Source organism: Pyrus communis, chromosome 4 (assembly GCF_963583255.1).
Source record: "Pyrus communis chromosome 4, drPyrComm1.1, whole genome shotgun sequence".
In the NCBI taxonomy this organism is placed as follows: Eukaryota; Viridiplantae; Streptophyta; class Magnoliopsida; order Rosales; family Rosaceae; genus Pyrus; species Pyrus communis.
Window position 1 is genome coordinate 8,139,718 of NC_084806.1, and position 23,691 is coordinate 8,163,408.

At 38.1% G+C, this 23,691-nt stretch overlaps 2 protein-coding genes and 1 pseudogene across 3 annotated transcripts; 1 reads left to right on the forward strand and 2 right to left on the reverse strand.

The window, feature by feature from the left end:
* Positions 1-10,813: 10,813 nt before the first annotated feature.
* On the reverse strand, positions 10,814-11,991 carry LOC137732312 (histone-lysine N-methyltransferase ASHR2-like; annotated as a pseudogene).
* Positions 11,992-13,056: 1,065 nt separating this feature from the next.
* Positions 13,057-16,477, forward strand: LOC137730786 (eukaryotic peptide chain release factor subunit 1-3-like). Of its 2 annotated transcripts, none has more exons than XM_068469746.1 (3): positions 13,057-13,215; positions 14,449-15,929; positions 16,016-16,477. In XM_068469746.1, exon 2 carries the CDS (start codon positions 14,490-14,492, stop codon positions 15,795-15,797), a length of 1,308 nt encoding a protein of 435 aa, XP_068325847.1. In that variant the 5' UTR covers positions 13,057-13,215; positions 14,449-14,489; the 3' UTR covers positions 15,798-15,929; positions 16,016-16,477. The 2 variants fall into 2 exon arrangements, with proteins under 2 accessions (XP_068325847.1, XP_068325848.1); XM_068469747.1 differs by having other exon boundaries at positions 16,076-16,477.
* Positions 16,478-18,646: 2,169 nt separating this feature from the next.
* Positions 18,647-22,741, reverse strand: LOC137731331 (U2 small nuclear ribonucleoprotein A'-like). Its single transcript, XM_068470434.1, has 8 exons — positions 22,503-22,741; positions 22,369-22,409; positions 22,121-22,250; positions 21,827-22,032; positions 21,100-21,264; positions 20,377-20,427; positions 20,108-20,281; positions 18,647-18,983 (listed from the first exon to the last, which is right to left on the reverse strand). The coding sequence occupies exons 1-8, from the start codon at positions 22,582-22,584 to the stop codon at positions 18,978-18,980; spliced, it is 855 nt and encodes a 284-aa protein (XP_068326535.1). The 5' UTR covers positions 22,585-22,741; the 3' UTR covers positions 18,647-18,977.
* Positions 22,742-23,691: the final 950 nt, after the last annotated feature.

The window sequence follows — 23,691 nt, forward strand, 5'->3', positions numbered from 1 at the left end:
TAAAATAATACAAAATAATTTTAATTGTAATATCGGATAAGATTTTTAATCGTTCTCGTTGCGTCACGTGTCATTATCCGAAGTATTATTAAATAATACAAAATAATACAATTATTGGTGATGGATTTCTGATAAGATTATTAACCAATCACGTCGCGCCACGTGTCATAATCGGTTCACAATATTTGAGGATAGATTTCCATCAGATTTTTAATTTTTTAATTTTTTTTAATTTGTAACTGACACTTGCTTTTTTTAATTTTTTTGTGACGGCGACGCGCCCCCACGCGCGGGTGGGGTGCACGCGCCTGACACAAAAAAAATTAAATAATGCGCTGACGCCACCCTGGCGTCAGCCCCACCTCGGGCTCAAGGCCTGGCAATCCCTCACGGGCCTGGCCCTCGGGCCTCCCCCTGCCTTCGGCCTCCCCCACGCTGGAGCATCGCCACCGGCCCTCGGGCCATTGTTTTGGAGCCCTTCCCCCGAGCAAAACCCCACGCTGGGGATGCTCTTACTCTTATAGGGCAGTATGCAGAACAAAATGCTCCTCAATTCTTTTGTTAAGCTATTTATTGCCTTCTTTCGTACAGTAAAATGACTTTCTTGTCCTCCGAGGCCACACGTTTATCCTTTCCAGTTTCAATTTCTTTGAGTGCTTCGGTTCTCTCTCTCCATTATCAGCTTTTGTTTCTTTTGGAACCCTGGGTTTTTTTCCCTCTTCCACGCCGTCGTTGTTCTTGATGCCCGTCATTCTCAGTCATTGTCGGGTTTTTCTCACCGATTAAGTAAGGCAGTTTTGTTGTATAACCTAAAGGTATCGTTTGGTATGCAGACGGAACGGGACGGAACGGAACGGAATGGGACGGGACGGGACGGGACATGACGGAACGGAATGGAGTGGGAGCAAAGATGCCCTCGGATGGAAACAAGGAGGAAGAAGAAGGAGACGGAGAAGTTATAATTTTGTGTTCCACGGATGTGGAACGAGTCGTTTCAGGGAGGTGAGGTGGAACGAAAATTCATCCAAAACTCGTCCCGTGGAACAGCTCGTTCCACCCGTTTTAGGCGCACCAAACATGAGATGGAACGCCTTGTCCCACTCTGTTCCGTCCTGTCTCACGTACCAAACGGTACCAAAAGGAATAGGTGTTTTTATATTTTTAGTGATTGCAACAGAGCAGATATTTGTTTTGCTCCCTGTATTTTCCCGTATTTACCCTCTAAAATCCTTTAATTCTCCTCCCAGCATAATAATTTGTAAATAAGAATATGCTTTGTATTAGGACTCGTGGGTATATCTAGTCTCCCACATCTCCAATCCCAGTAATAGTTAGTACATTCGCGTATCGAATAACTAATCTCCTATATCTCCAAGTCCAACAATAGTTAGTAAGTTAGCATAGCAGAGACTTTTTGATGATTCATTAAACTGTACATATTTCATAACTACAAAATATTATATAGTATTATAGACGCACATATTTTTACGCTTAACACATGATTTTTTGACACATTTTACAATAAACATATACAACTCACGTTTTCTATCAAGAGTAAAAGTAAATAAATATTAAAAAAAAAAGGCCGAAATAATGTTTTTTTTTTGTTTTGACAAAGTTGTTGAACAATTTGTACATATTTTTCATATACTATACTCGTTCCATATTTTACTACAATGTTATGTGTATCTTAGGAAAGCAAAACTGTCACAAAGAATAATGGAAAATCACCTCTAACTTTGGCTTGTATCTTATTGTTGACCCTAAAAACTACCAAGCCTACGTGGCGCGCAGGCCGAGTAACTAATAAGCTAACTACGTCATTCGGTTGATGCAAGGTGTGCCAACTCGTCAGCCGAGCTCACCCGAGGAGTAAAATTTGTTGATGTTGTGTTGAACACGCTACTGACTTCTTGATCTTGCAACTGCAACCAAGAAAGGAACACATCTTGGCCTTCGGGTTCTCGAGCCTGAAGACAAGGCTACTAGTTCTGCAAAGTTCACGAATCGTCGGCACCAGGTTTGGTCATGATGATTATATTCGTAAAAGTATAAGCACGTCGAACCGGCTCCAAACTATACGGACACAAGTACTCAAAAGAGATGTATGTCTTGATGGTAAATGTGGTTCGGCCGTCAGAATGTCGAACTCTGAAACTCACTTGTGAGTATTCAATCATAAAATCACTCGGCGTTCAATGTGTCGAACGTAGTAACTTGTAATACCTTACTTCGTCGAGAAGACTAATAAGATGACCTCTGCCAATAAGGATTCGGAAACCTTTCTCGGCCGAAACTTGCCAAACTGAAATTGCTCCTCGGTCGGCTGATTCTACGATAACAATGTTGTTTATCCAAACTGAAGGTGTGTTGATGTTTGAGAGGTTCGTGTAGGACAATTTGTGTATTGAATTGGAGGGGATTTCGAATGACGCATTCCCCTTCTATTTATAGCGGCCAATCTCATCTTGGGCGAATTAGAACTATACTTGGATTAGGATTTTTCGTCCTAGTCCTACCAGGGCTTGGCCAATCCTACTCCTACTAGGACTTTGAACGAAACTCTTTATTCGGCCACCTTCATTTCTCAAATCTCAACGTCATCACTCCATTGAGACTCCTTATTGTACTAGGACTTCGACCCATCCGCTCTTATCCAAATCACTCTTTCTTACAATAGGACTTGACCACCCTATATAAGCGGTTTATGACCACTAGACAGCTCATAGTACATTTGGAAAAGTTTTGGGCCGAATATAAACCTACGCTCGACCCACTAATATTATTTTGGTTCCAAACACTTATATTATGACATTTTTGGTTTATTTTTGGTCATTTTATGTTTGATAAAAAAATCTATGGCCATAACTTTACCCTTATTACATAATAAAAAATTAGCTATGATCAGTGAATTTGAATCACACCATTATAGTTGGCCTATTATGAGGCTCAATCACTCCATCCTCTCTTTATTATATATAATATCGTTTATTCATAAAATAATTTATTATCATATATAAAATGATAATAATACATGACGGTGTAACCTGTTCTCTGAAGAAACAATACATCTGAAAATATCTTCCTTCTCTGCCGGCTTCAGATTTTCTCAATCTATTTTGGCATTGTTTTTCCGAATCTCGACTCACTTTTTATCTGATGAGCCGCAAACATAAAATGCCTGACTTCCCAAAAGTGTGACGTGAACAGCTGAAGCTGTTTCTCGCTGGGATGGAACTGCTTTTCAGCAGCTCAGATTTTGGCTTTTTGGCCTGAATTTTGATTAATGGAAGCAAACCATGGGTTGTAATTGTGTTACTAAAAAAATGTAAACTCATGCATTAGACTCATTTTCCAAATTTATTTTCCTTTTTTCGCATGTACGTACAATAACATCTCATATCGACCAACGAAGATAAGGTAATGTGTCTTATATACACGTGCTCACCTCCTATAGAACGAGGCCTTTTAGGAACTCACTGGCTTCAGGTTCCATCGGAACTCCGAAGTTAAGCGAGTTCGAGCGAGAGCATTCATAGGATGAGTGATATACTGGGAAGGTCTCGCATGAGTTCTCAGAAACAAAACCGTGAAGACGTGGTTGGAACCCAAAGCAGATAATATCGTGTCCATGGTGAAGTCGAGACTGGAATGTAACATGTACACGTTACATTCTTGTGTATATATTTAGTACAACTTTAATAACCATATACCGTAAAAAAAATTGAAAAACTACAATTTTACTTTCAATATTCCTTCCAAAATTATTTGATTTTCGCACCAAGTAGAAAATTGACATGTGTTTCACACTAGAAAGAAGATCGAGCAAAGAATATTTGCAAGGGTTATGGTTCAGTAACTTCAAATATTTGACTTAACCAAAAAAGTAATTTAGTGAATACCATAACTTCGAATATTGTCCACAAATATACAACTTTTTAAAAGAAAACAATTATAAATAAAATGACGAATAAGAACAAGTTAAATTCAGAATTTGAAACTCTCAAAACTTAAAAAGAAAAAAGCAAAAGTAATAAAGAGGAATGGCTGCACCTCCCATGTTGTTCACCACTATCTACCTTTATGCACTTGATTTGTTTTATGGGTTTTATGGTCATTTCAGCATTCAATTTCAGGGACAAGTTGATAAGCTTCCATCATGTGATGAGGTTGCGAGATAAACAAAGACAGAGAAAAAAGAAAAAGAAAAGAAAGATTGAATATGAGGAACCAATGAGGATTCTCTCCGCGTATTTTTTGTGAGTGTTGAGTAAAAATTGTACATAATATGTAAACTAATAATTCACTCGACATAATTTTACTCTCATTAATTTTTCGAAGAGGATTTTGTTAAATTGAGTTCGACCCATTCTAGGTTACATGCCTATTAATTACAATCCTTATTTTGGGAAAGGAATACCCTTTTATTCTAATATCAATAAATCGTAACTTGGGGATTTGAGTGTTTATTTGATTTTGTGATTGTATCTAGGTAGAGCCTTAGATTGCATATGTACCTTCGTTGAGGGATCAAGTCACTCGTAGTTCCTTATGTATTTGGTATTTGGATTTGATGCCTTGTGCAGTTTTAGCTCGTGCCGGTGAGGACTTTGAGTCATTGGAGCTTTTGATGCCTTGTGCAGTTTTAGCTCGTGCAGGCGAGGATTTTGAGCTATTGGAGCGTTTGATGTCTTGTGCAAATTTAGCTTGTGCGAGCAAGGACTTTAAGCCGTTGGAGCATTTTAATGCCTTGTACAATTTTAGCTCATGCGGCGTGAAGACTTTGAGCCATTAGAACGTTTGATGCTTTGTGTAGTTTTAGCTTGTGCGGGCAAGAACTTTAAGCCGTTGGAGCAAATTGCGACTTCGTGACTTTTGAGACTCGATATGGCTTCGTGCCATTTGAAGCTTTTCTTCGGCTTCATGCCATTTGGGATTTGTTACCGCTTTGTGCCATTTGAAATTTGATGCAGCTTCATGTCATTAATTTTTGATACAACTTCATACCTTGTGAATCTTAACGTGGCTTCGTGCTGTTAAATAAAATTTGAGCGACATTTTTTTGATGAATAATCAATCAAACTTGAAAAAGTGAGTTTGGATCAATGTATTGAACCTCTTTTTTGTAGAGACGTTTTCCATGGTGGGACTTAATTTTCCGTACTTTTTGTCTACACCTTCCTTCCTCTGGTACGCCTGTAATTGGGCACAAGTGACTCTGTTACGCTTGCAATTGGGCACAAGTGACTCTGTTACGCTTGCAATTGGGCGCAAGTGAGTGATCATGCCTGTCGATTTAGTGATGGGCATTTTTAAGAGTCTTTCATGTGGTGAGACCCGTTCCACACGGTTTGGGGTCGATTTAGTGATGGGCATTTTTAAGAGTCTTTCATGTGGTGAGACCCGTTCCACACGGTTTGTCTTTCATGTGGTGAGACCCGTTCCACACGGTTTGGGGTCGATTTAGTGATGGGCATTTTTAAGAGTCTTTCATGTGGTGAGACCCGTTCCACACGGTTTGGGAAAGGTTGATCAACATAACTTCTTCTGTAGCAATTGCTTTGAGGGTCCCACACGAGCGACATTCCCAATTAATTTGAGAACTTTGTTTACTGCAAACTTCTTATTTCTTTCCCTTGTATACTTGAATTTCTCAAGGACAAGAATTGTCTGTCCTTCCATTTTCCGTCCCTTTATATTTATGTAGTCAAGGTTAAACCACGTTAATATTTTATATTACTATTCATTTTTGTTTGATTATCTCTATAAAAAAATATATAAAATATTAACATAACTTAATCATGATCATACAAAATAAAAAAACACAAAAAGTAGGAGGGCAGAAAACCGTTGCCCATTTTCCAAGTCCAGGTAGGACGTCGCATGGCGTAGAAGTCCTGGCACATGGAAATCTTAAGAAGCAGCTCCCATTTTTTTTTTATAATTTTCTTTTGAACTTTCAAACCCATTTGACATGGGACTTTGAACCCGTTTGACCCAAGACCCATGCTTTCTTTTCCAATCTGACAGCAAAGTTCATTATCTTCTTTTGTTTTTTTACCTGACTTTACATTATGTTTGAGTGAAGAAATTTAAAATTAATAAGGAATTTAAAAATGACGAAAATTGAAATGAAGAGATTTTATTTTCTAGAATTTGTAAATTTTCTTGTTTGGTTAAACATAAAATAACAATGGAATTGAATACGGAATTTGTTATTTTTAAACTCTCAATCATAGAAATTGAGAAATGACATCTATTTACATAGAATTTGAACTTAGGATTTGGAGGTCCCAAATTCTAAGTTTTTTTTTCACGTGGAAATTTCTATGTTTATGAATCCAAACAAGAAAATTAGTGTCTGTCAATTTATAAATTCTAATTTTTACCAAAATTCTATGTTTATTTCCCGCATCCAAACATAGTACAATAGCACGTTTAGTAATTCGTAATCGAAATGAGAATAAGGGATCTGATTCTGATTACTAATTATACCTATGTTTACTAAAATTGTTAGGAATTAAAAGTGCGTGGGACCCACACAAAAAAATGGATTCCAATTCTTGAAATTGGAGGATTTAGATTCCCAACATATACAAGTTATTTGGATTCCAGATTGCTTGGAATGATAATTTTTTTCCCTTTATGCCCTCACTTTCATTATTTCTAAGATTATCCTTTTAACCTAGACTTATTTTTTTGAAAATGCTCCTAACAATTTTTTTACATGTCCTTCTAACTCATTAAGCATAATTCTATGCTCATTCACATTATGCACAACTCCATACATATGCTGAAGAGAAAAAACTATAACTTGAGCAAGAAAATTTAGATATAAAATCAATACTTAAATTTATAAAAAAATGAACAAAATTATTTTAGTATGTCTATGATATAAAAAAGCAATTTAATTTTTTCTTACTATTATATACTATATCAAATTTTATTAAAAAAAGTATGTAAAATATTTGATTTGAGATAAGGACATTTTAGTAATCATATTGGTTTATATTCCGATTCTGCTGAATTAGTAAACAGTTTTATGGAATTGTATTCCGATTCCGGACAGTTTTAGTAAACAACTTCAACAGGAATCTGATTCTGATTCCACCTCATTTAATTCCTCCTCAATCCAATTCCTCCTAAATTCAATTTCTCTCAATTTGATTATGGATTATTAAACACACTATAAAGGTTTCCAAGTTCCAATGGGACTTGTCTTCCAATTTCACAACTTGACCTCCAATTTCAAAAGGAGGCAGATTGTCTGCCCTCATTTTACCATGCCCTTCTCGTTCCCTTCTATTTGTGCGGTCATGGTTAAATCATGTTAACATGTTTTATTATCTTTATAAAAAAATTAATATAAAATGTTGACATGATTTAACCATGACCATACAATATAGAAAAGGGCATGGTAATGGAAGGGCAGACAATCTGCCTCCATTTCAATAACCTCGCTTCTTTCTCCACGTGAGGTGTGAGGTGCAGAAATTCCCTTTTTTTTCTTGCGAGATGGCTTTCAGCCGAAATTCCCATTTTTTTTCTTGGCTCCAATACACGTGGTTTTCCTCCAGAAGCAAGAACCAATTCCGGTATACCTGGGCTTCCGTGGATTTCGTATATTTCGAACCTCTATTTGGATTGGGTAACCGTTGATTTCCAAGTGAGAATGGGTAAGGTTTGTTGGAGCTCAGATCCTTTTCAAATTTCTTCAATTTACGATTATTTCCCCCTTTAAATCGCAAAGGCTTCTTCTTGTGCAGGTCATAAACTCTTTCATTTTTCTGCTGCATTGTTCTCTTGCTCTTACTACCTGCCTTGTGATTCTTTTGTGGAGCAAAAATTCAAAGCAAAAAGGAGGAGAAAATAACCAGCAGGTCACCCCATTTTCGTTTTTTTTTTAATTTCTGGGTTTGATTCGGAGTGGGTTGAAACTCTGAACATTTATGTTCACAAGCATTTTGATGTCTCAAATTAAAAAATACACGTCGAACCTTGTAACAAAATTTAAGTAATTATTGCAGAAGCACTTTGACAGTGGTTTCCGTATGAGGTGCTTCTCCGAAACACATTAAAAATGTTCTTGTGACCCAGAAGCATTTTTTTTTTCCTGTGTTGGGATGAGGATAACCAAGTACAAAGGGATTTAGGCTACGTTAGTAAGAAACGTGCTACAAAATATCAAATTGGGGAATTTAAAATGACTAGATTCAATGTACCTGGAGTGATTTGCAAATGACTACTTGAAAGGATTCATTTGAAGGTGATTTGGTAATGCTCATACTATATTTTCATTTCCGTCATCTAATGTTTGTAGGGTTTAGTGTTTAGGGTTAAACCTAAATTCTAAACCCTAAATTCTAAAATAGCTAGAAATTCCTCGTCCAAACACATCATTAAGCAGAGTAACATAAATTCGGTAAAACACGATTACATGCCATAGCCACGGACAAAGCCGTTCATGACATCCTAAACCTAAAAACACAATCACCTTTAGTTAACTTTTGCAGGGGCATTACGCACTTATAAAGTTGGAAGCATTACAAACACGAGAGTAGTAGGCGGTGCAACTATAAGCATACGGTGGTCCAAAAACTCCAAAACAGCAAGTGGGGTGATTCATATAATGTGATTGGGAAAGCATCTACGCATTTGATTCGATAAAAAGGTTGGAGCAGTTAAAGGGGAATAGTCAATTACCAAAACCAATCAATTGGATGTCATTAGCTATTCATTGATTGCTATAAGTTATCTTTTGAGTAAAGCAAAAATCTTACCGCCAATAGCATATCGGACCACCACACACTCAGGTCACACAGTCTGAATGATTGGTGCTGGCGGATGTCTGCCCCTACTCCTTCACCAATGTTTCTGTAATCGAAAAGAAATATCAGCTTCTATTAAGAGGAAGCTACTAAGCTCTACCGGAGGAAATAAGACTACGGTTGGTTGGTTTTTTTTTTTTTTTCTTTTCCAAAAGATTATTTCAAGCATCGCTTGTCAAGGAGAGAGAGAGAGAGAGAGAGGGTATTTGCACGCATGCAGACATACACTTGAAACGGACAATTATATTGGACCACCCTAGGTGCAATATTTTCTAGGCATAAACATCACATTACTATATTTTTGGAGGATAGACAGTATAGTTTCGAACCAAAGAAGAAAGGAGGCTATATAATGCATACGGGTAGCGTATGCCATATGATGAATACAATTCCAAACAGCTAGCATATGCTTATACACTAATTGAAACCTACTGATCCTTTTGGAGAAAACCCTAAACTGCTTCAATAAAAAGTCAGCATCCTAATCCCTCATTTGTCACCAAACGTAGCATGAAATTATTAACCTTTCCTAACCCAACGTGATATCTAAGTATAAAGAATTCCCACTAAGCACACGTTGGCTCTAACTTACAAAGGAAAAGAAAAAATGCTTACGCATATTAAAGGACAACGGCGCACACACCAGCAATCCGCCCATAGGAATCATTGGGTCATCATATTCCTAAAACAAGAACCAGAAATACCAGCTTTCTCATTGCAAAGATGAATAACCAATTTAATAAAAACTCTGAAACCTCTAATTATGCATTTGCTTTCTTCATTGAGAAGATCGTGATTACCAACTTTTGATCTCTTGAAGCCTGTGATCTAAACATTCAACGAGTATTTTTAACATATACCTACTTATAGGGATGCACTTAAATTATCTTGATGTCAATAGAATCATGGCTTGGCATGAAAGTCTTGCGATTTATCCCAATCTGATCAACTAGTTTTGTACACAAAAAGTTAGACAACCCTTAACTAATATGCATGTTTGTATTAGTTTTATGAGAAGGTTTGCCATATATTTCAACTTGCTCCCAAAGAAAGCATGCAGTCATTTTCCCATTAAAAGCATAGGCTTTTGCTATCCCTTTTTTAAGTATGCACCCTTTACTCAAACTTCTTCCACTATATATTTCTAGGTACTTAGGTACATGCGTACATGCATCAAGATACAGGAGGACATCTAGGCTTTCCGTCTGTCAATTTGCTGTATCAAAATCACAGTTGTCTAGTTTATCATTAAAAAGCTTTACCAAGTGGCGATCAGATGTGTTTGCATAGTTTTGTTGCTTTCTTGCTTTAGTGTTTTTGGTCTTTCTTTTTTGTCTTTCCCTATAGAATCCTAAAAAGTAAAGCAACTAGTGAAGAAGAAATATTTCATTCCTAAAGAAAACCAAAACCCACACATTTAGAACAGGTTACCTCTCAGCCGGTTCTACACCTTTGAGAATAGGGGAGTTTTAAACTTTTTGTTCATGTTCCTAATCATAGTTAAACTTTGGTCTGAAGACTCTGAATATGTCCTGATGATGGACAAATAAACGAGCTAACAACAATAGGGCATGTAACCGCTTACAATTTGCTAAGGATTCTGCGGGATGACACATCGATTAGACTAATCAGGTGATATAAATTTAAATTGCCTAGCAAGGATAAAACCAGAGGAAAACTCTAAATGCTTGCTTGATAACACACCAATTTCATCTCGATAAGTGACCTTATCTTATTTTCATTATAGGAGTCGTAAACATAACCAATTCAACTTTTTTCATTAATTTAGAAGTTTACAAGCAATCATCACATAAACTGGTGAGCGGTTTGATCTGAAGGTGCATATGCATATTTAGCGTTGAAACTCGAAAAATACAAAGGATTCAGTTTCTAGCTGTTAACTCATAACTAACTAAAACAAAAGGTGAATTCAATGCAGAAAGATAATAGTCAAACTTACACAAAGCCAGCAGCCAAGAGAGCAGTTAGTTAGCTATCTTCATCTTTCTTAAGGTTGCCACAGACATTGCACTCCATGACATTCGAAGGAGTTCCGTCATCTTTTGGGGGCAATGGAGCCAGAGTGCCCCAGCAATTGGTTCTATTGCACATGAACCTGAGAAAGAAATAGGCGTGTGGGAAATCGGATTCCCCTTGGGCTTGAGCTTCGGCTGCTTCAATGTTATTCCCGGATTCCGGTTCTGATTCCAAGGCTGCTTCCATTTCCTGGTCTTGGTCCTCATCCATACCCTCTGCTTCTTCCCCACCCTCATCGTTTTCCTCACTGTCAGACCAATTAGCTTCCACCTTGCAGCGATCACATTGGCAAGCGAAGCCATAGTCCTCTGCCGGTTCGAATAGCTCAGGCAAATCTCCCTCCCAGCTGGAACATCATGGATCATCCTGATAACCATGTCGGTGTTGTGTTCGCTGTCTGTGTCGATATAATCGAAGCGGCAGGCATTGGGGAGGCAGTCATGATTAAAGAACGAAGCTTTCGGATAAATGGCGTAGGCTCTGCTCGCCCTCTGCGACAATTCCGTGAAGGGTTCCATCAATCCGAAGGCGTTAAGCTTGTCCTTGGCCAGCAGGGCCGCCGAGAGCTCCACCGTAAACGGCTGCTCTAGGAACATTGGGTGAGGAGCACGGAGTGTCGAGATGAGAGAGTGAAGAAACTGGGCAGCAGCCGTGGTGTCGGCGACGGCGAGGTCGTGCGGCTGGCCCTGGAGAGACAAAAAATCTGGAAATCGGAAGGGGAAACCGCCGCGAGGTTGTAGGCGGCGATCAGGAAACTAGCCTGGACCTGGCGCTCGAGCGGCCGGCCGGAGAGAGGCGAAGAGGGGTCACGGAGAAGGCGGAGGGCATAGCAGGCCCAAGGGGAGTGGGAGGAGGAGAGAGCGGCGGAGAGGCAATTCGGGCCACAGAAGACATGGTGAGAACACAGTGGACATACTTGGGGTTGAGCTTGCGGTTGGGGTTTTTGTAAGGTTTTAAAATAGTGTTGGCAGTAAGGTTGGGGAGAAGGAGCGATGAGAGGAAGAGTGGAGTAGAGGAGGATCGGAGATTCTCTGAGAACAATTTCGCCGCCCCTGAGTGGCTGAGCCGCCACTAACGCCCGTCCTCTCCCTTCTATCTCCGTTACCCTGAATGATTCCTACGCCATTTCCATTTGCTTCCTGCGGTTTTCGGTCAGTTGCCTTAGACAATCAGAGGTTTGACCAAACTTTGACTTTTAACGAGAGATAAAAATATGTTTTAAGGAAATAGTAATACGAGTGATTTTTAAAATAAAAATATCGTTAATAATAAAAATAAACAGTAATATATATGTTTCGTTAAAATTCGCAAAATTAAATAACTATTACTATCAGTGGTTCTTTTCCCTTCGAAACCCGCCGCGCCGTTTTGTTCAGGGTTCCTCTCTTCCTTTTTCACACTTCTCGTGTTTTTTTTTTTTTACTGTAAGCCCTGGAAACCCTTTTACCCTCTGCTTCATTTTTTGTTTGGGGCCAAGAGTTTGGCCAAGTGATTTGATCTCAGTTAAGAATATTTTTTTATCAATCGTGTTATTCATGAGAGTCGAAGGTGCACATTTTATATACAAGCAGAGAATGTCTTAAATGCTTTCGTTTAAGACACTGCGGTATATCAAGTTCGATTTAATGAATATGACTTGTATAAGAAAAGTTAAGATAATTAATTCACTTACTTCAACCTCGTACACAAGATATGGTGCTATAAACCTGGCTGAATGCCCTCATAGATCAAGTTAAACTTGTGCATCTGAAGTTGTGAATTGGGCACAAGTAATTGTTGCGATATATGAGCTAGACATGACGAGTTATGAATCTACAATAGAGTGAATTATATAACATATCATTATACATGAGTTACAAATCCTGACTTACAAAGTCTAACAAATCTTTGCCTATCCAGTCTCATTTCTAAAGCTCCATTTCATCCAACCCATCAAATCGAAATAAATGCCAGAGTAGATCAAATTGGGTTTATGGGCCGTCATTCCTCTCATGCCCAAAGAAAATCCAAAGCACCATGTTAACGCATTGGATTGATTTAAGCCCAAAGAGAAACTTGAGTTAGAAATTTTGACGTCAAAATAGCTAGCCGCCGTATATTATCGTGGCTAAATTCTTGTCCTTGTTTTTGGTCGAGGTAAAGTCGGTTCCGGAGAAATCCAAAATTGCAAAGGGTGGGACGATGGGTTGATCTAATCTAACCAGGGTTAAAAGTTGGGTTAGGGTTAGGCCCAGCGGTACCTGGTGGTAGTATATAAACCGAACGTCCCTTCTGTCAGCTCTTCCTTCAATATCAAAGTATCCTCCGCTCTCGACTCTCCAGGAACTTTTGGCTGCGCGCTTTCCATCAGGTCCTCCGCTTTCCTCCCTTTTATTTTAGTTATTATTTTGTTCTGCGATTTTTCTAACGTTCGTACGCGATTTTTCTAAGGTTCTTACGCGATTTTTCTAGGGTTCTTATGCGATTTTGTTCTCTTAATTGTTTGGATCTGCTGTTTTAATCTGTCGAATTTGAAAATTGGTATATTTTATATTCCCTGTGAAGTATGCGTATTGTGATTGCTGATTTTTTTTCCTGAAGATATGCAATCAATTCATATATGATTGTTATTTTTTTACTTTTTTGTTACATGCTTTTTGTTTTTGCGTTGAAATCATCAGGTTTTATGCTTAATTTGTGGTTGTATTAATATTCCCTGTGATTAATAGTTTCCATCGTGAATAATTGTTGCTGTATTTTATGCTTGATAGCATGTATCTATTATTTTTAGCTGAATTTTGTCAATTGTTGCCGGGGATGTGTGTTTTTGGGCATATGCATGCGTCTCATCCCTTGTTACGTGCTATGGCTGGATTTGAATAGATTGCATGAAAGTATGTAGTGTGGAGGCATTCTGGTATGTTTTAAATTTAGATTGTGTTCCCCTCATAATATGTGGTGACATGTGTAATTAGGATGCTTATTCCTTTTAATGTGGATTCAATGGCTCCCAATTCGGTATTTATAGTTATAACTTTTGCATTCAAGCTATTACTTTATTGCTGCTTGTTTTGCATTTCGGGCTGTCCTTTGTTTAACACTTTCAACATGAAATGCGTGACTTCTTTTCGTGTTCTACGGATTCAGTGTTTATAGTTAGAACATTTTACCTTTTATGCTTCTTCATTTGCATGTTGGGTTGTCAGCTGCTTAATTCTTTCAACATGTAGACTTCTTGTCGTGTTCTCCGAATTCATTTTTAATAGTTAGAACCTCTTAACTTATATGCTTCTTCATTTTCATTTTGTTTGTCATCTGCTTAACTCTTCCAACATGAAATTGTGACTTGTCGTGTTCTTCGAACAGTGTTTATAGTTACAACTCTTGCATTCTAGTTCTTACTTTACATGCTTCTTCATTTTCATTTTTGTTGTTGGCTGCTTAAACCTTCCAAAGTGAAATGCGTGGATATTTGTTATATTCTTTGAATTTAGTATTTATGGCTAAAATTTCTGCATCCTGGCACTTTACACTTTTTGTTACCTTCTTGTTTTTCGTCTGGTTTTGGTCTTTTGAAACTCATCTGCTCAATGTTATTTTGCAGGCCATCAATTGTTGTTTCAGCCGTTGCTGTAATTCTTCAGAATGGCGGATGGTCACGAGACTGATAAGAACATTGAGATTTGGAAGATTAAGAAACTGATCAAGGCACTTGAAGCTGCAAGGGGTAATGGAACCAGCATGATTTCTCTCATCATGCCTCCCCGGGATCAGATTTCTCGTGTTACTAAGATGCTTGGTGATGAATTTGGAACTGCATCGAACATTAAGAGCAGGGTGAATCGTCAATCTGTTCTTGGGGCTATTACTTCTGCTCAGCAGAGGCTCAAGCTTTACAACAAGGTTCCTCCTAATGGGCTTGTGTTGTACACAGGGACCATTGTTACTGACGATGGGAAGGAGAAAAAGGTTACCATTGATTTTGAGCCTTTCAGGCCCATCAATGCATCTCTTTACCTCTGTGACAACAAGTTCCATATTGAAGCGCTGAATGAACTCTTAGAATCTGATGACAAATTTGGCTTCATTGTCATGGATGGAAATGGGACACTTTTTGGGACATTAAGTGGAAACACTAGAGAGGTGCTTCATAAATTTAGTGTTGACCTTCCAAAGAAGCACGGAAGAGGAGGGCAATCAGCTCTACGTTTTGCTCGTCTTCGAATGGAGAAGCGACACAACTATGTTAGGAAGACAGCGGAGCTTGCAACCCAGTTTTATATTAATCCTGCCACCAGTCAGCCCAATGTTTCAGGATTAATACTCGCTGGGTCAGCTGACTTCAAAACTGAGCTTAGTCAGTCAGATATGTTTGATCCTCGTCTGCAGGCCAAAATACTGAATGTGGTGGATGTTTCTTATGGAGGAGAGAACGGTTTCAACCAGGCTATTGAGTTGTCGGCAGAGATCCTGTCCAATGTGAAATTCATACAGGAAAAGAAGTTGATAGGAAAATACTTTGAGGAGATCAGCCAGGATACAGGAAAGTATGTTTTTGGTGTGGACGACACACTAAAAGCTCTAGAGATGGGTGCTGTTGAAATTCTCATTGTGTGGGAAAGTCTCGACATCAATCGGTATGTGCTGAAAAATATTTCTGGCGAGATTATATTGAAGCATTTCAACAAGGAGCAGGAGAACAGCCAGAGCAACTTCCGGGACGCTGCCAATGCAGAGCTAGAGGTTCAGGACAAGATGTCACTGCTGGAGTGGTTTGCTAATGAGTACAGGCGCTTTGGTTGTACTCTCGAGTTTGTCACCAACAAGTCACAGGAGGGGTCACAGTTCTGCCGTGGTTTTGGTGGAATTGGGGGGATTCTTCGCTACCAGCTTGATATGAGGTCGTTTGATGAGTTTTCTGACAATGAAGAAGTTTATGACGATTCTGAATAGCAATCAATCAACTCTTCCCCAAAACTGGTGCAGGAAGGTGGGGTGCAAAAAGCCTGCACCAGTGCGCACGGAGTCGTGGTTGCTGCTGCTGCTCCTGAGCTATTGACAGAAACATGCTCACGCTTGATTGAGGTATCTATTTCTTCCCTCTTTAATATAAATAAAATTATTTTCTTTTACAGCGATCAGTCCTTTTATCACGTCTTTATTTCTTGAAGGACATTACATTGTTATCTGATCCCGAAAACCTTGATCTGGTGATTTCGTCTGGATCGCAGAAGAGGCAAGGAAAATCGATCATATTGGACGAGGATACAATGCCGAGGGCTGCTTCCTTTGGGCCAAGACCTTCGGAACATATGCACCCATGTATCGAGAACCCCACAATGATGCTGGATTGTGGTCCTTGGGGTTGCGCATTTGGTCGTGTAGTTGTATTTGGTGGTTTACTTGTGACTTAAGCCGTGCCGTGTCGTGTCGTGTCGTGTCTGTCTTGCGAAACAATTTACTAGTATCGATGTGGTATTGTCCGTCTTGTGAGACAATTTACTAGTACCGTTGTGGCGGCGCATCTCTGAGATGGAGCCGGGCTGAATAATCATGTTTGAACTAGGAGTTATCTTTCTCTTATCTGCTTGTGATGACTCTAAACAAGTAATCTATGCTTATTGTGGCTATTACTCCTCGTCTTTCTTGGTACGTTGGATTCCTTTGGATGACTTGGAATTGGTTTGGTCATGGAATTCTTTTGGATGCTTTGAGGGAAAATGCTTTTAGGTTTTAAAAGCCCTTGTAGGGGTTTTTTTATTTTATTTTAAGGATATATGTTCGTTTTTACCAAAGATTGATTCTAAAAATGTTCGCACTTGGTGCTTTCAGTCATTTTAAAAATAACTTCTAACAAACTTAAGTACGCTTATTTTTTTTAGTTTAAGACATGCCCTTGTTTATTCATGTTAGTTATTTTCTTTTTATTTATTCAATTTAACAATCAGCAATAGAGTATACAAGGAATTTAAATAAGGGAAAGTATGGTAGCAACCCCATAACTTATATGGCAATGTCTCTTATATGTTGGCGAATCCAATAGTGTTTGGATACAAAACTAATGAAACACATAAAACATGGCACATCAGTTGGTGTTCAAAAAAGGTGGTGCTATCCACGTTAATTTTTACATTTTTTTATCTTTTCGATTTATTTGTCTGATGGCTTAACATTGAGAGAAGTGTGTGGAAAGTAAAACATGGGGTGTGAATAGCACCATCCTTCGAAAATTGGTGTAGTAAAGTTCATGTCTAAGTAGTGGTCATTTTGAAAACATGTGATGTGGTTATAATATAGGCGTAAGATTTTGGCTGTCATTTTTAGCCTCGTGCACATTCACGTTTACTTCTGGTCTTTCAGTGGAATAAAGCAAAGGAGAATCTATTGGCAAATAAATAGGAATGTCAGAAGAAGAAACTATGTGCAAAAATTATTTTTTCATTGTGACATTTTTTTCTATTGGAAATAATAACCGCACATAAATATTCTTCTCTTACACATAATTATTTATTTATAGTCATCAAATTCAATAAATCACATAAAAATAACGAACATGATTGAACACAAGTGTGTAATGTGAAAACAAAATTTAATAAATGAGAACAAAAGAGAATGGCAACTAATGGCCCAATAAGAAAACAAACCCCAAACCACAGCGAGGATGAAGCCCAGGAAGCACGGTCCATATAAACAAGTGGGGGTTGCAACTTGCAGCAGGTGATAATTAGGTCTAGCGTTCGAGTTGCGGTTCGTCTATAAAAAGGCCGCTTTGATATTCATTCGGTGGAACACTGAATACGCGGACGCGGCCGCCGCCGTCCCAATGCCTCAAATCCAAGGCCACAAAATTCTTCAGAATCCTTTGTTTCCGTTGTTTATTCCTCTCTGCCTTGTTGATCGATCGATACTCCGCCTTGTTCTTCACTTTTCATTTCTGCTGATAAATTCTTATTCGCATTTGCATGGTGTTTTTTTTTTTTTTAATTTAATTTTATTGCTTTCTTAAAACTTTCTTTCATTTGATTGGATTAAGTTTCGCATTTGATTTGTGCGAAGCAGCAGCAGCTCCCGATGATTGAACTCCATTTATATATTAAAAGTTTCAGCCTTGTCTGAATCAATTCTGTGTTGATAGGATTTTACGTTCTGAGGGAGCTGCCTCTTTTTTTTTTTTTTGGTTTTACCAGTATGGCAACTTTGGAAATTGCAGAAAAGTATTCGAAAGTAAAAGATCCAGTTAGGAAGGGAAAAAATGGTTTTCTGAACATGGTACCCCAAAAGTCCCTCGGCAACTCATGAGCTGATACGTTTTGGAACACTCTTCTTGTACGATACTGCGTAGGTCCTAACTCAGAACGCTTATGTAGCAAGTACTTGTGCTCATAAGCGCTTTCGTTACAACTAGAATACAATTTTTATCAAAAAACCAAGTTACATTTCCGCGGTGGACCGCCGTTCCAGAACATCCTCATCCAATTTGTAGCATTCTTGTTCGTGATGAAGAGGTTTGAGTATAAGACTGGCCGCTAAAGGTGGCCGTGCGTGATCGTAGGGCTGCGTCTGGCAAACGCTGAAGATATCGCTCCGTGTCTGTGGCCGTGGAAGCAACAGACAATGCTTGGGCACCATGAACTCCGCCATGACCATGACCATGACCAATGCCAAGGCCACAGTTATGTCAAATGGAACATCTCCGGAATGTCACTGTTTAATTTATAGCTTATAGTGCAAGAAAACGGCATGAAAAATGCAAAACCGATTAAAAGTTAAACATCCGTAGTAAAATGTAACATTGGAACAAGTAAGAAAAAATTGTGCAGTGGTTGACGGCTTTCGTTATTTTGTAACTCAAACAACACGAACATATGAAATTTGACACAAACTTTGTATCGACATAGTACAGATATGAACCGTTCCAACTCTCCCAAAAGCAATGTTAGAAAGGGAAAATATTAGTGTTAAATTAATCAGGCAAAAATAAATTGTTCTTACACAGGCAGAATCCCCTTGTTCTCTCGTATATTGAACAGAGTTCAAGGAATAGCAGAGTTTCCGAATCAATAACTTTTCCAGGCGCAGCCAAGGTGTTCGAATCGGACAAGCTTTACGATGCCAGGATATATTTGGATTCTCCTACTCCTGCAAGAGGAAAAAGTACATTAGTACCAGAACCAGAGAATATCAACCAACATATCATGTAAGTTCGCCTACCTACATACAGACCACAGGATCATAACACATGCGAACGCAGTACTAATTTTATAACAAATATCCTTCTCAAAATGGGCTCAGCAATTACACAATCTAACATATCAATTATCAACCTTGCCAAACAATTGATTCTTCCCAAGTGGATCGAGAAGTGATAAGGTCAACAAGGTCGGGGTGTTTGACCGTGGACAATCCAAAAGCATGATACGGTGACTCTCAAAAGCTCTCCAATTCAAATCTCAATGCAACCGTTGGACTAGCTCATTTACCTACTCATCCTGCAATATCCTAAATTTCTCGGTGATCGATCACAGTATCTTATAAATAGTACTGAACGCTAATATATCAACCATGTAAACACTATCGACAACATAGCAGCTCATCTTCAATTATTTTTTCCAGTGAGCTAGGCATAACTAACATTCATAAGACAATACACAAACTACAATATAGGGCCGCAGATGTTTTATTACATTATGAATGCCTTCTCACATTGGTCAACAGAACTATAGGGTTGCAGAATCTTCCAGTTTCTATAGAAACTAAAATATGCCCAAATAGGAACATGAGAAGCAGAGGGAAAAAGGAAGAGCAGCTTCAAAATAGGACTAAGCTAACTGAAGCACTTGATCCTATTTCCATATGAATCACTAATGAGAAGAAACCAAAAGCCATCAAAACCTAAGCCTGCAGAACTGATGGGAGGTACAATAGTATGTTTTAAGATGAAATGAATTCCGATAGCTGAAGAAATAAACAGACAAAGGCTGAACCGAACTCATCCTATTTCCTTCTGTCCATTCCCTATGCCCTTGCATTATGACAATATTATAAGCCAACAGAGTCCCTCTTGTTTGTAAAGGGCCTGTTTGTACATTGCATTATTTGAAAACAATAACACCACTATCTTGATTTATAAGATAATTTTTTAGGCCATCAAAGTTGTATGCATCTTCTTACCCGGAGAACACGAGACCTTTCTACAACAGTGCACAGAGATAAAGAAAAAAAAAAAGAAAATACTTTAAAAACTGTAGGAAGTGCATTGATACCTGTTCCATCACTTCAGCTTCATCGTTCTTCTGCTCCTCCATCTCTTTTGGTTCAGTACTAGCCTCATTTTCAGTACTTGTGTCCATTTTATCATCCTTTTCTTGGACACTATTGGGTTCAGCATCATCATCAAAAATTTCCAAATCTGCAGGAAGCTGACCTGACTTCAGTGCCTGCTCATGCAAAACAAGTAGAATGTTAATGTAAAAACATTAAGAGATAAGACATCCAGAAAATTGTGAAGTAGTTCTCAGCTTGAGCAAACAACCTTTTCAAGTCTAGCAACCTCTTCAAGAGTTGAGGAATTCACTATGGCAGCCTGCATATGGACAAACAACATATAAAATAATTGAAAACCTAAGATGACTCCACAAATAGCTGCAAAGTAGGAGAAGAAACCACTGAAACAAAGCAATAATCTATCACAAAAGACCAAATTCTCTATCATTTCCCACAAATGGATATCTTGAAATATCAGAATAACTTTCAGTTGGGACAACTAATGGTGTAGTGTTTATGACAGTATGAGATACCACTCAAATATACTAACCATAATTACTATGATTTGAACCTAAACAGCAAGGAGAAGATAATCTAACATGGAGAATAGACAATGTATCAGAATTGCTCAATCAGTTAATACTGGTGAACAAATCAAATCATAGAGGTTGGAAAAATTATTCATAATTTCATACTACCGTTTATTCATTAGTAGAGGAAAAAAAGAATACCCCTAATTAACTGTCACTTCCTTCACAGTTAGAACGCGGACTTAAAAAAAGACTATGAAAATTGCTGTTTCTTGAATAAAATTGCATTGATTACGAAAGTAATTGCATGGTGAACTTTGTCTCCCCTGGGTTCATTTAAATAATATTTTCATTCATTTTACTAACAGCTCCAATGTGAGAAAGACGTGGTCTTTCCATGCACATAGTCACAGAATATAACGATTGATGAAATTATGTAAAAACTTGATAGCTAAGATTACCTTGATTTTCATAATTTGTTCAGGAGTGGGGGCAACAACTTTTGGAGCCTGTTGTTCCTGGGAAACTTCTGGAACCTCTGCAGGCATGAATTTTTGGGGAGATACCTTTCTAGTCTCTTCTTCAACCTCTTTAGATGAAAACAAAGTTTGTGCTTCCAGTCTCTCCTATGATTGATAGAACAAGACCAAATAATAAATAATCCAGGTGATAGGTACAAAAGGAACAAGCTAATCTTCTATGAAAAATAGCATTCTATTTCATATTTCCACTTTTTGGGTGAAACTAGTAAGAAACAAGCAGAAGCCTTTGATACAAGTTAACAAAAATGAGGCATTTGGAAGGGCAAAGTTTTTTAAAGCTATAAAACCAAAATAATATTGTGTAATGTCTGGGAATCAGACACTACAGAAATTGATATTCAGTACCTTATGAGTTAAAAATATAAAATCCAAAATCCCCCGGAGAAAAAGCGTCACAATTATAATACAAAATTACACGGTAACTAAATACAGTATACCCAAGCCAGTTTTGCTCACAAGATTTGTGCTTCTGTCATGTCAGTATGGACCTCAGCTACGTAATTCATGACATTCTAATACTAGGTATTAGTGTTGCATTAGTATGTTATTCCCAGCACCGTAAAACCACCTCATAAATGGTACCATAGAAAAGTAGCACCCACACCACAACGACAAACATGAGTTTGGCAATTTAAAATTAACTCACCTTGTTTTTCACCTTCTTAAAATCCAGAACCCGAAGCGATTTTAACTTATGAATCAAGTACAGCCTATAGTTGGGTTTCTTGGTGATGTTGTTATCCAAAAGGCTAAGGTACTGCAACTTTGGGAGGGACGCAAGAGGGTCGATCTCTACCAGGTTGACTAGCCTGTTGTTAGTAAGCACCAAGGTGTGTAACTTCGGCAAGAACTCTGCATTTACATACAACTAAATACTTGGTATATAAAAGATAACATGATGGTATGAGATCAAAGTGACAGAAGGATAGAAGTCAGTTACCTCCAATGTTGGGATTGATACGGGTGATTCGGTTGTTATTAATAATCACAGTACCCAAACGATTAAGATAGGGCATGTTTTCGAGCTTGACGATTTCATTGTCAGACAAATCAATGGTGTCAAATTGGTCCTGTTCAAATTAAACCGAAAAACCATATTTCATTCAACTAAATTCAGTAATTTGAAGCAGATTAAATCGAAAAAACGATGGCTTGAAGCGATTATAGTTATATTTAAGTAAATCACACCTCTGTAGCTCCCAAGTTTTCAATTACAGCAATCTTATTACCTGACAACAAAAAGGAAGCGAACAGTTTCAATTATCAAAACCCTAACGGCGTCAATGTAGGGTTTGGAGTTGGGAATTGGGAATTGGAATTACCTCGGAGATCCAACTCTCGCTCCTTAAGAGCATTGAAGAAGTGAGGGCTCTTCCATACCAAGTCGGCAGTCAGCCTCACCATCTCTCGATCTCCCCCTCTTAGCTTCGCTGTTCCGCTCCGTCGCTGTTGGCCTGGCCTTAAACCCTAAACCTCTACTCTCTCTGCTACTAATTCGGGTCGGAGCTCGGAGGTCACCAGCCACTAAAAGTTGAAATTGAAGACCTAAGCGGCTAATTAATTGTGCGCCTACCTGGCTGCGGCGTCGTTTTCGTCTTTTTGTAATTTAAGCAAATTTTCACTTTCGTCCTTTGCATTTTCCATTTTTGTAAGAGTTTAGTCCAATTCGTCAAATGGCTTTCTTTCAAAATCATATAATTTCTTTGTTCAAAAAATAAAAAATCATATAATTTCTGAAAATTTAATAAAATGAATTAAAATGAGGCCCAAATTTGATGTAAATATTCTTGAATTTTGGCGCTAAAGCATAGAAAAAAATGCATTACAACTCTAACTTGATTATAAACATCGAGCGTAAAAATCATAATCCGAAGATAAGTTTATAGTTCCAAAAGGATGTTCGTCAAAAATTCGATGCTTATTCAGAACAAAAACTGCACAAATTATGATTGTGATTTTAAGTTTGAAGATGTGCACAAAATTACTGAAAAATCAATTTATATGATTAACTGAACTAAGGTGAAAACAGAACAAGAAATGACGTTATGATAAATTCAATTAAGTTGTATTTTGATGTGCTTACTCAACTTGCACATGATTTGTCATTCACTACTACATTCTAGTAGTATTTCTCTTTACTTGTAAGTGAAATGTCTTAGGTTCGAATTTCGTAGATGGCGAATTCGACACCAAATTAGATTACTGATTGTGTAGCTTAGTTAGACTCTCCTTCTCCTAATTTTAAATATATCATTGTTCTAAAAAAACAAAAAAACTTCGCACACGATTTGCTGATTTGTTGGGTTAGGAAGTTGGTGACTTTTATGATGGCATTTATGATGATCAGTTTCTCTTTATTTGCAATGGTATGCAGGCCCTCGTTGCGCTTAAGAATCTTCTGCAACTCAGGACAACCGCAGCTCTCAACCCTCTCGTTTTTAAGAACTTTTGTGGGTTGGATGGTGCCTTGGAGATACTGAGGCAGCGACTGCAGGGTTTAATGGTGGTGGA

Bases quoted from the DNA above. Each gene is read 5' to 3' on its own strand.
- LOC137730786 (XM_068469746.1), top strand. From the start codon at position 14,490: ATGGCGGATGGTCACGAGACTGATAAGAACATTGAGATTTGGAAGATT.
- LOC137731331 (XM_068470434.1), bottom strand. From the start codon at position 22,584: ATGGTGAGGCTGACTGCCGACTTGGTATGGAAGAGCCCTCACTTCTTC. The intron at 22,410-22,502 runs GTAATTCCAATT...TTTTGTTGTCAG, and splicing joins GCGAGAGTTGGATCTCCGAG to GTAATAAGATTGCTGTAATT. The intron at 22,033-22,120 runs GTAACTGACTTC...ATGTAAATGCAG, and splicing joins TATCAATCCCAACATTGGAG to AGTTCTTGCCGAAGTTACAC.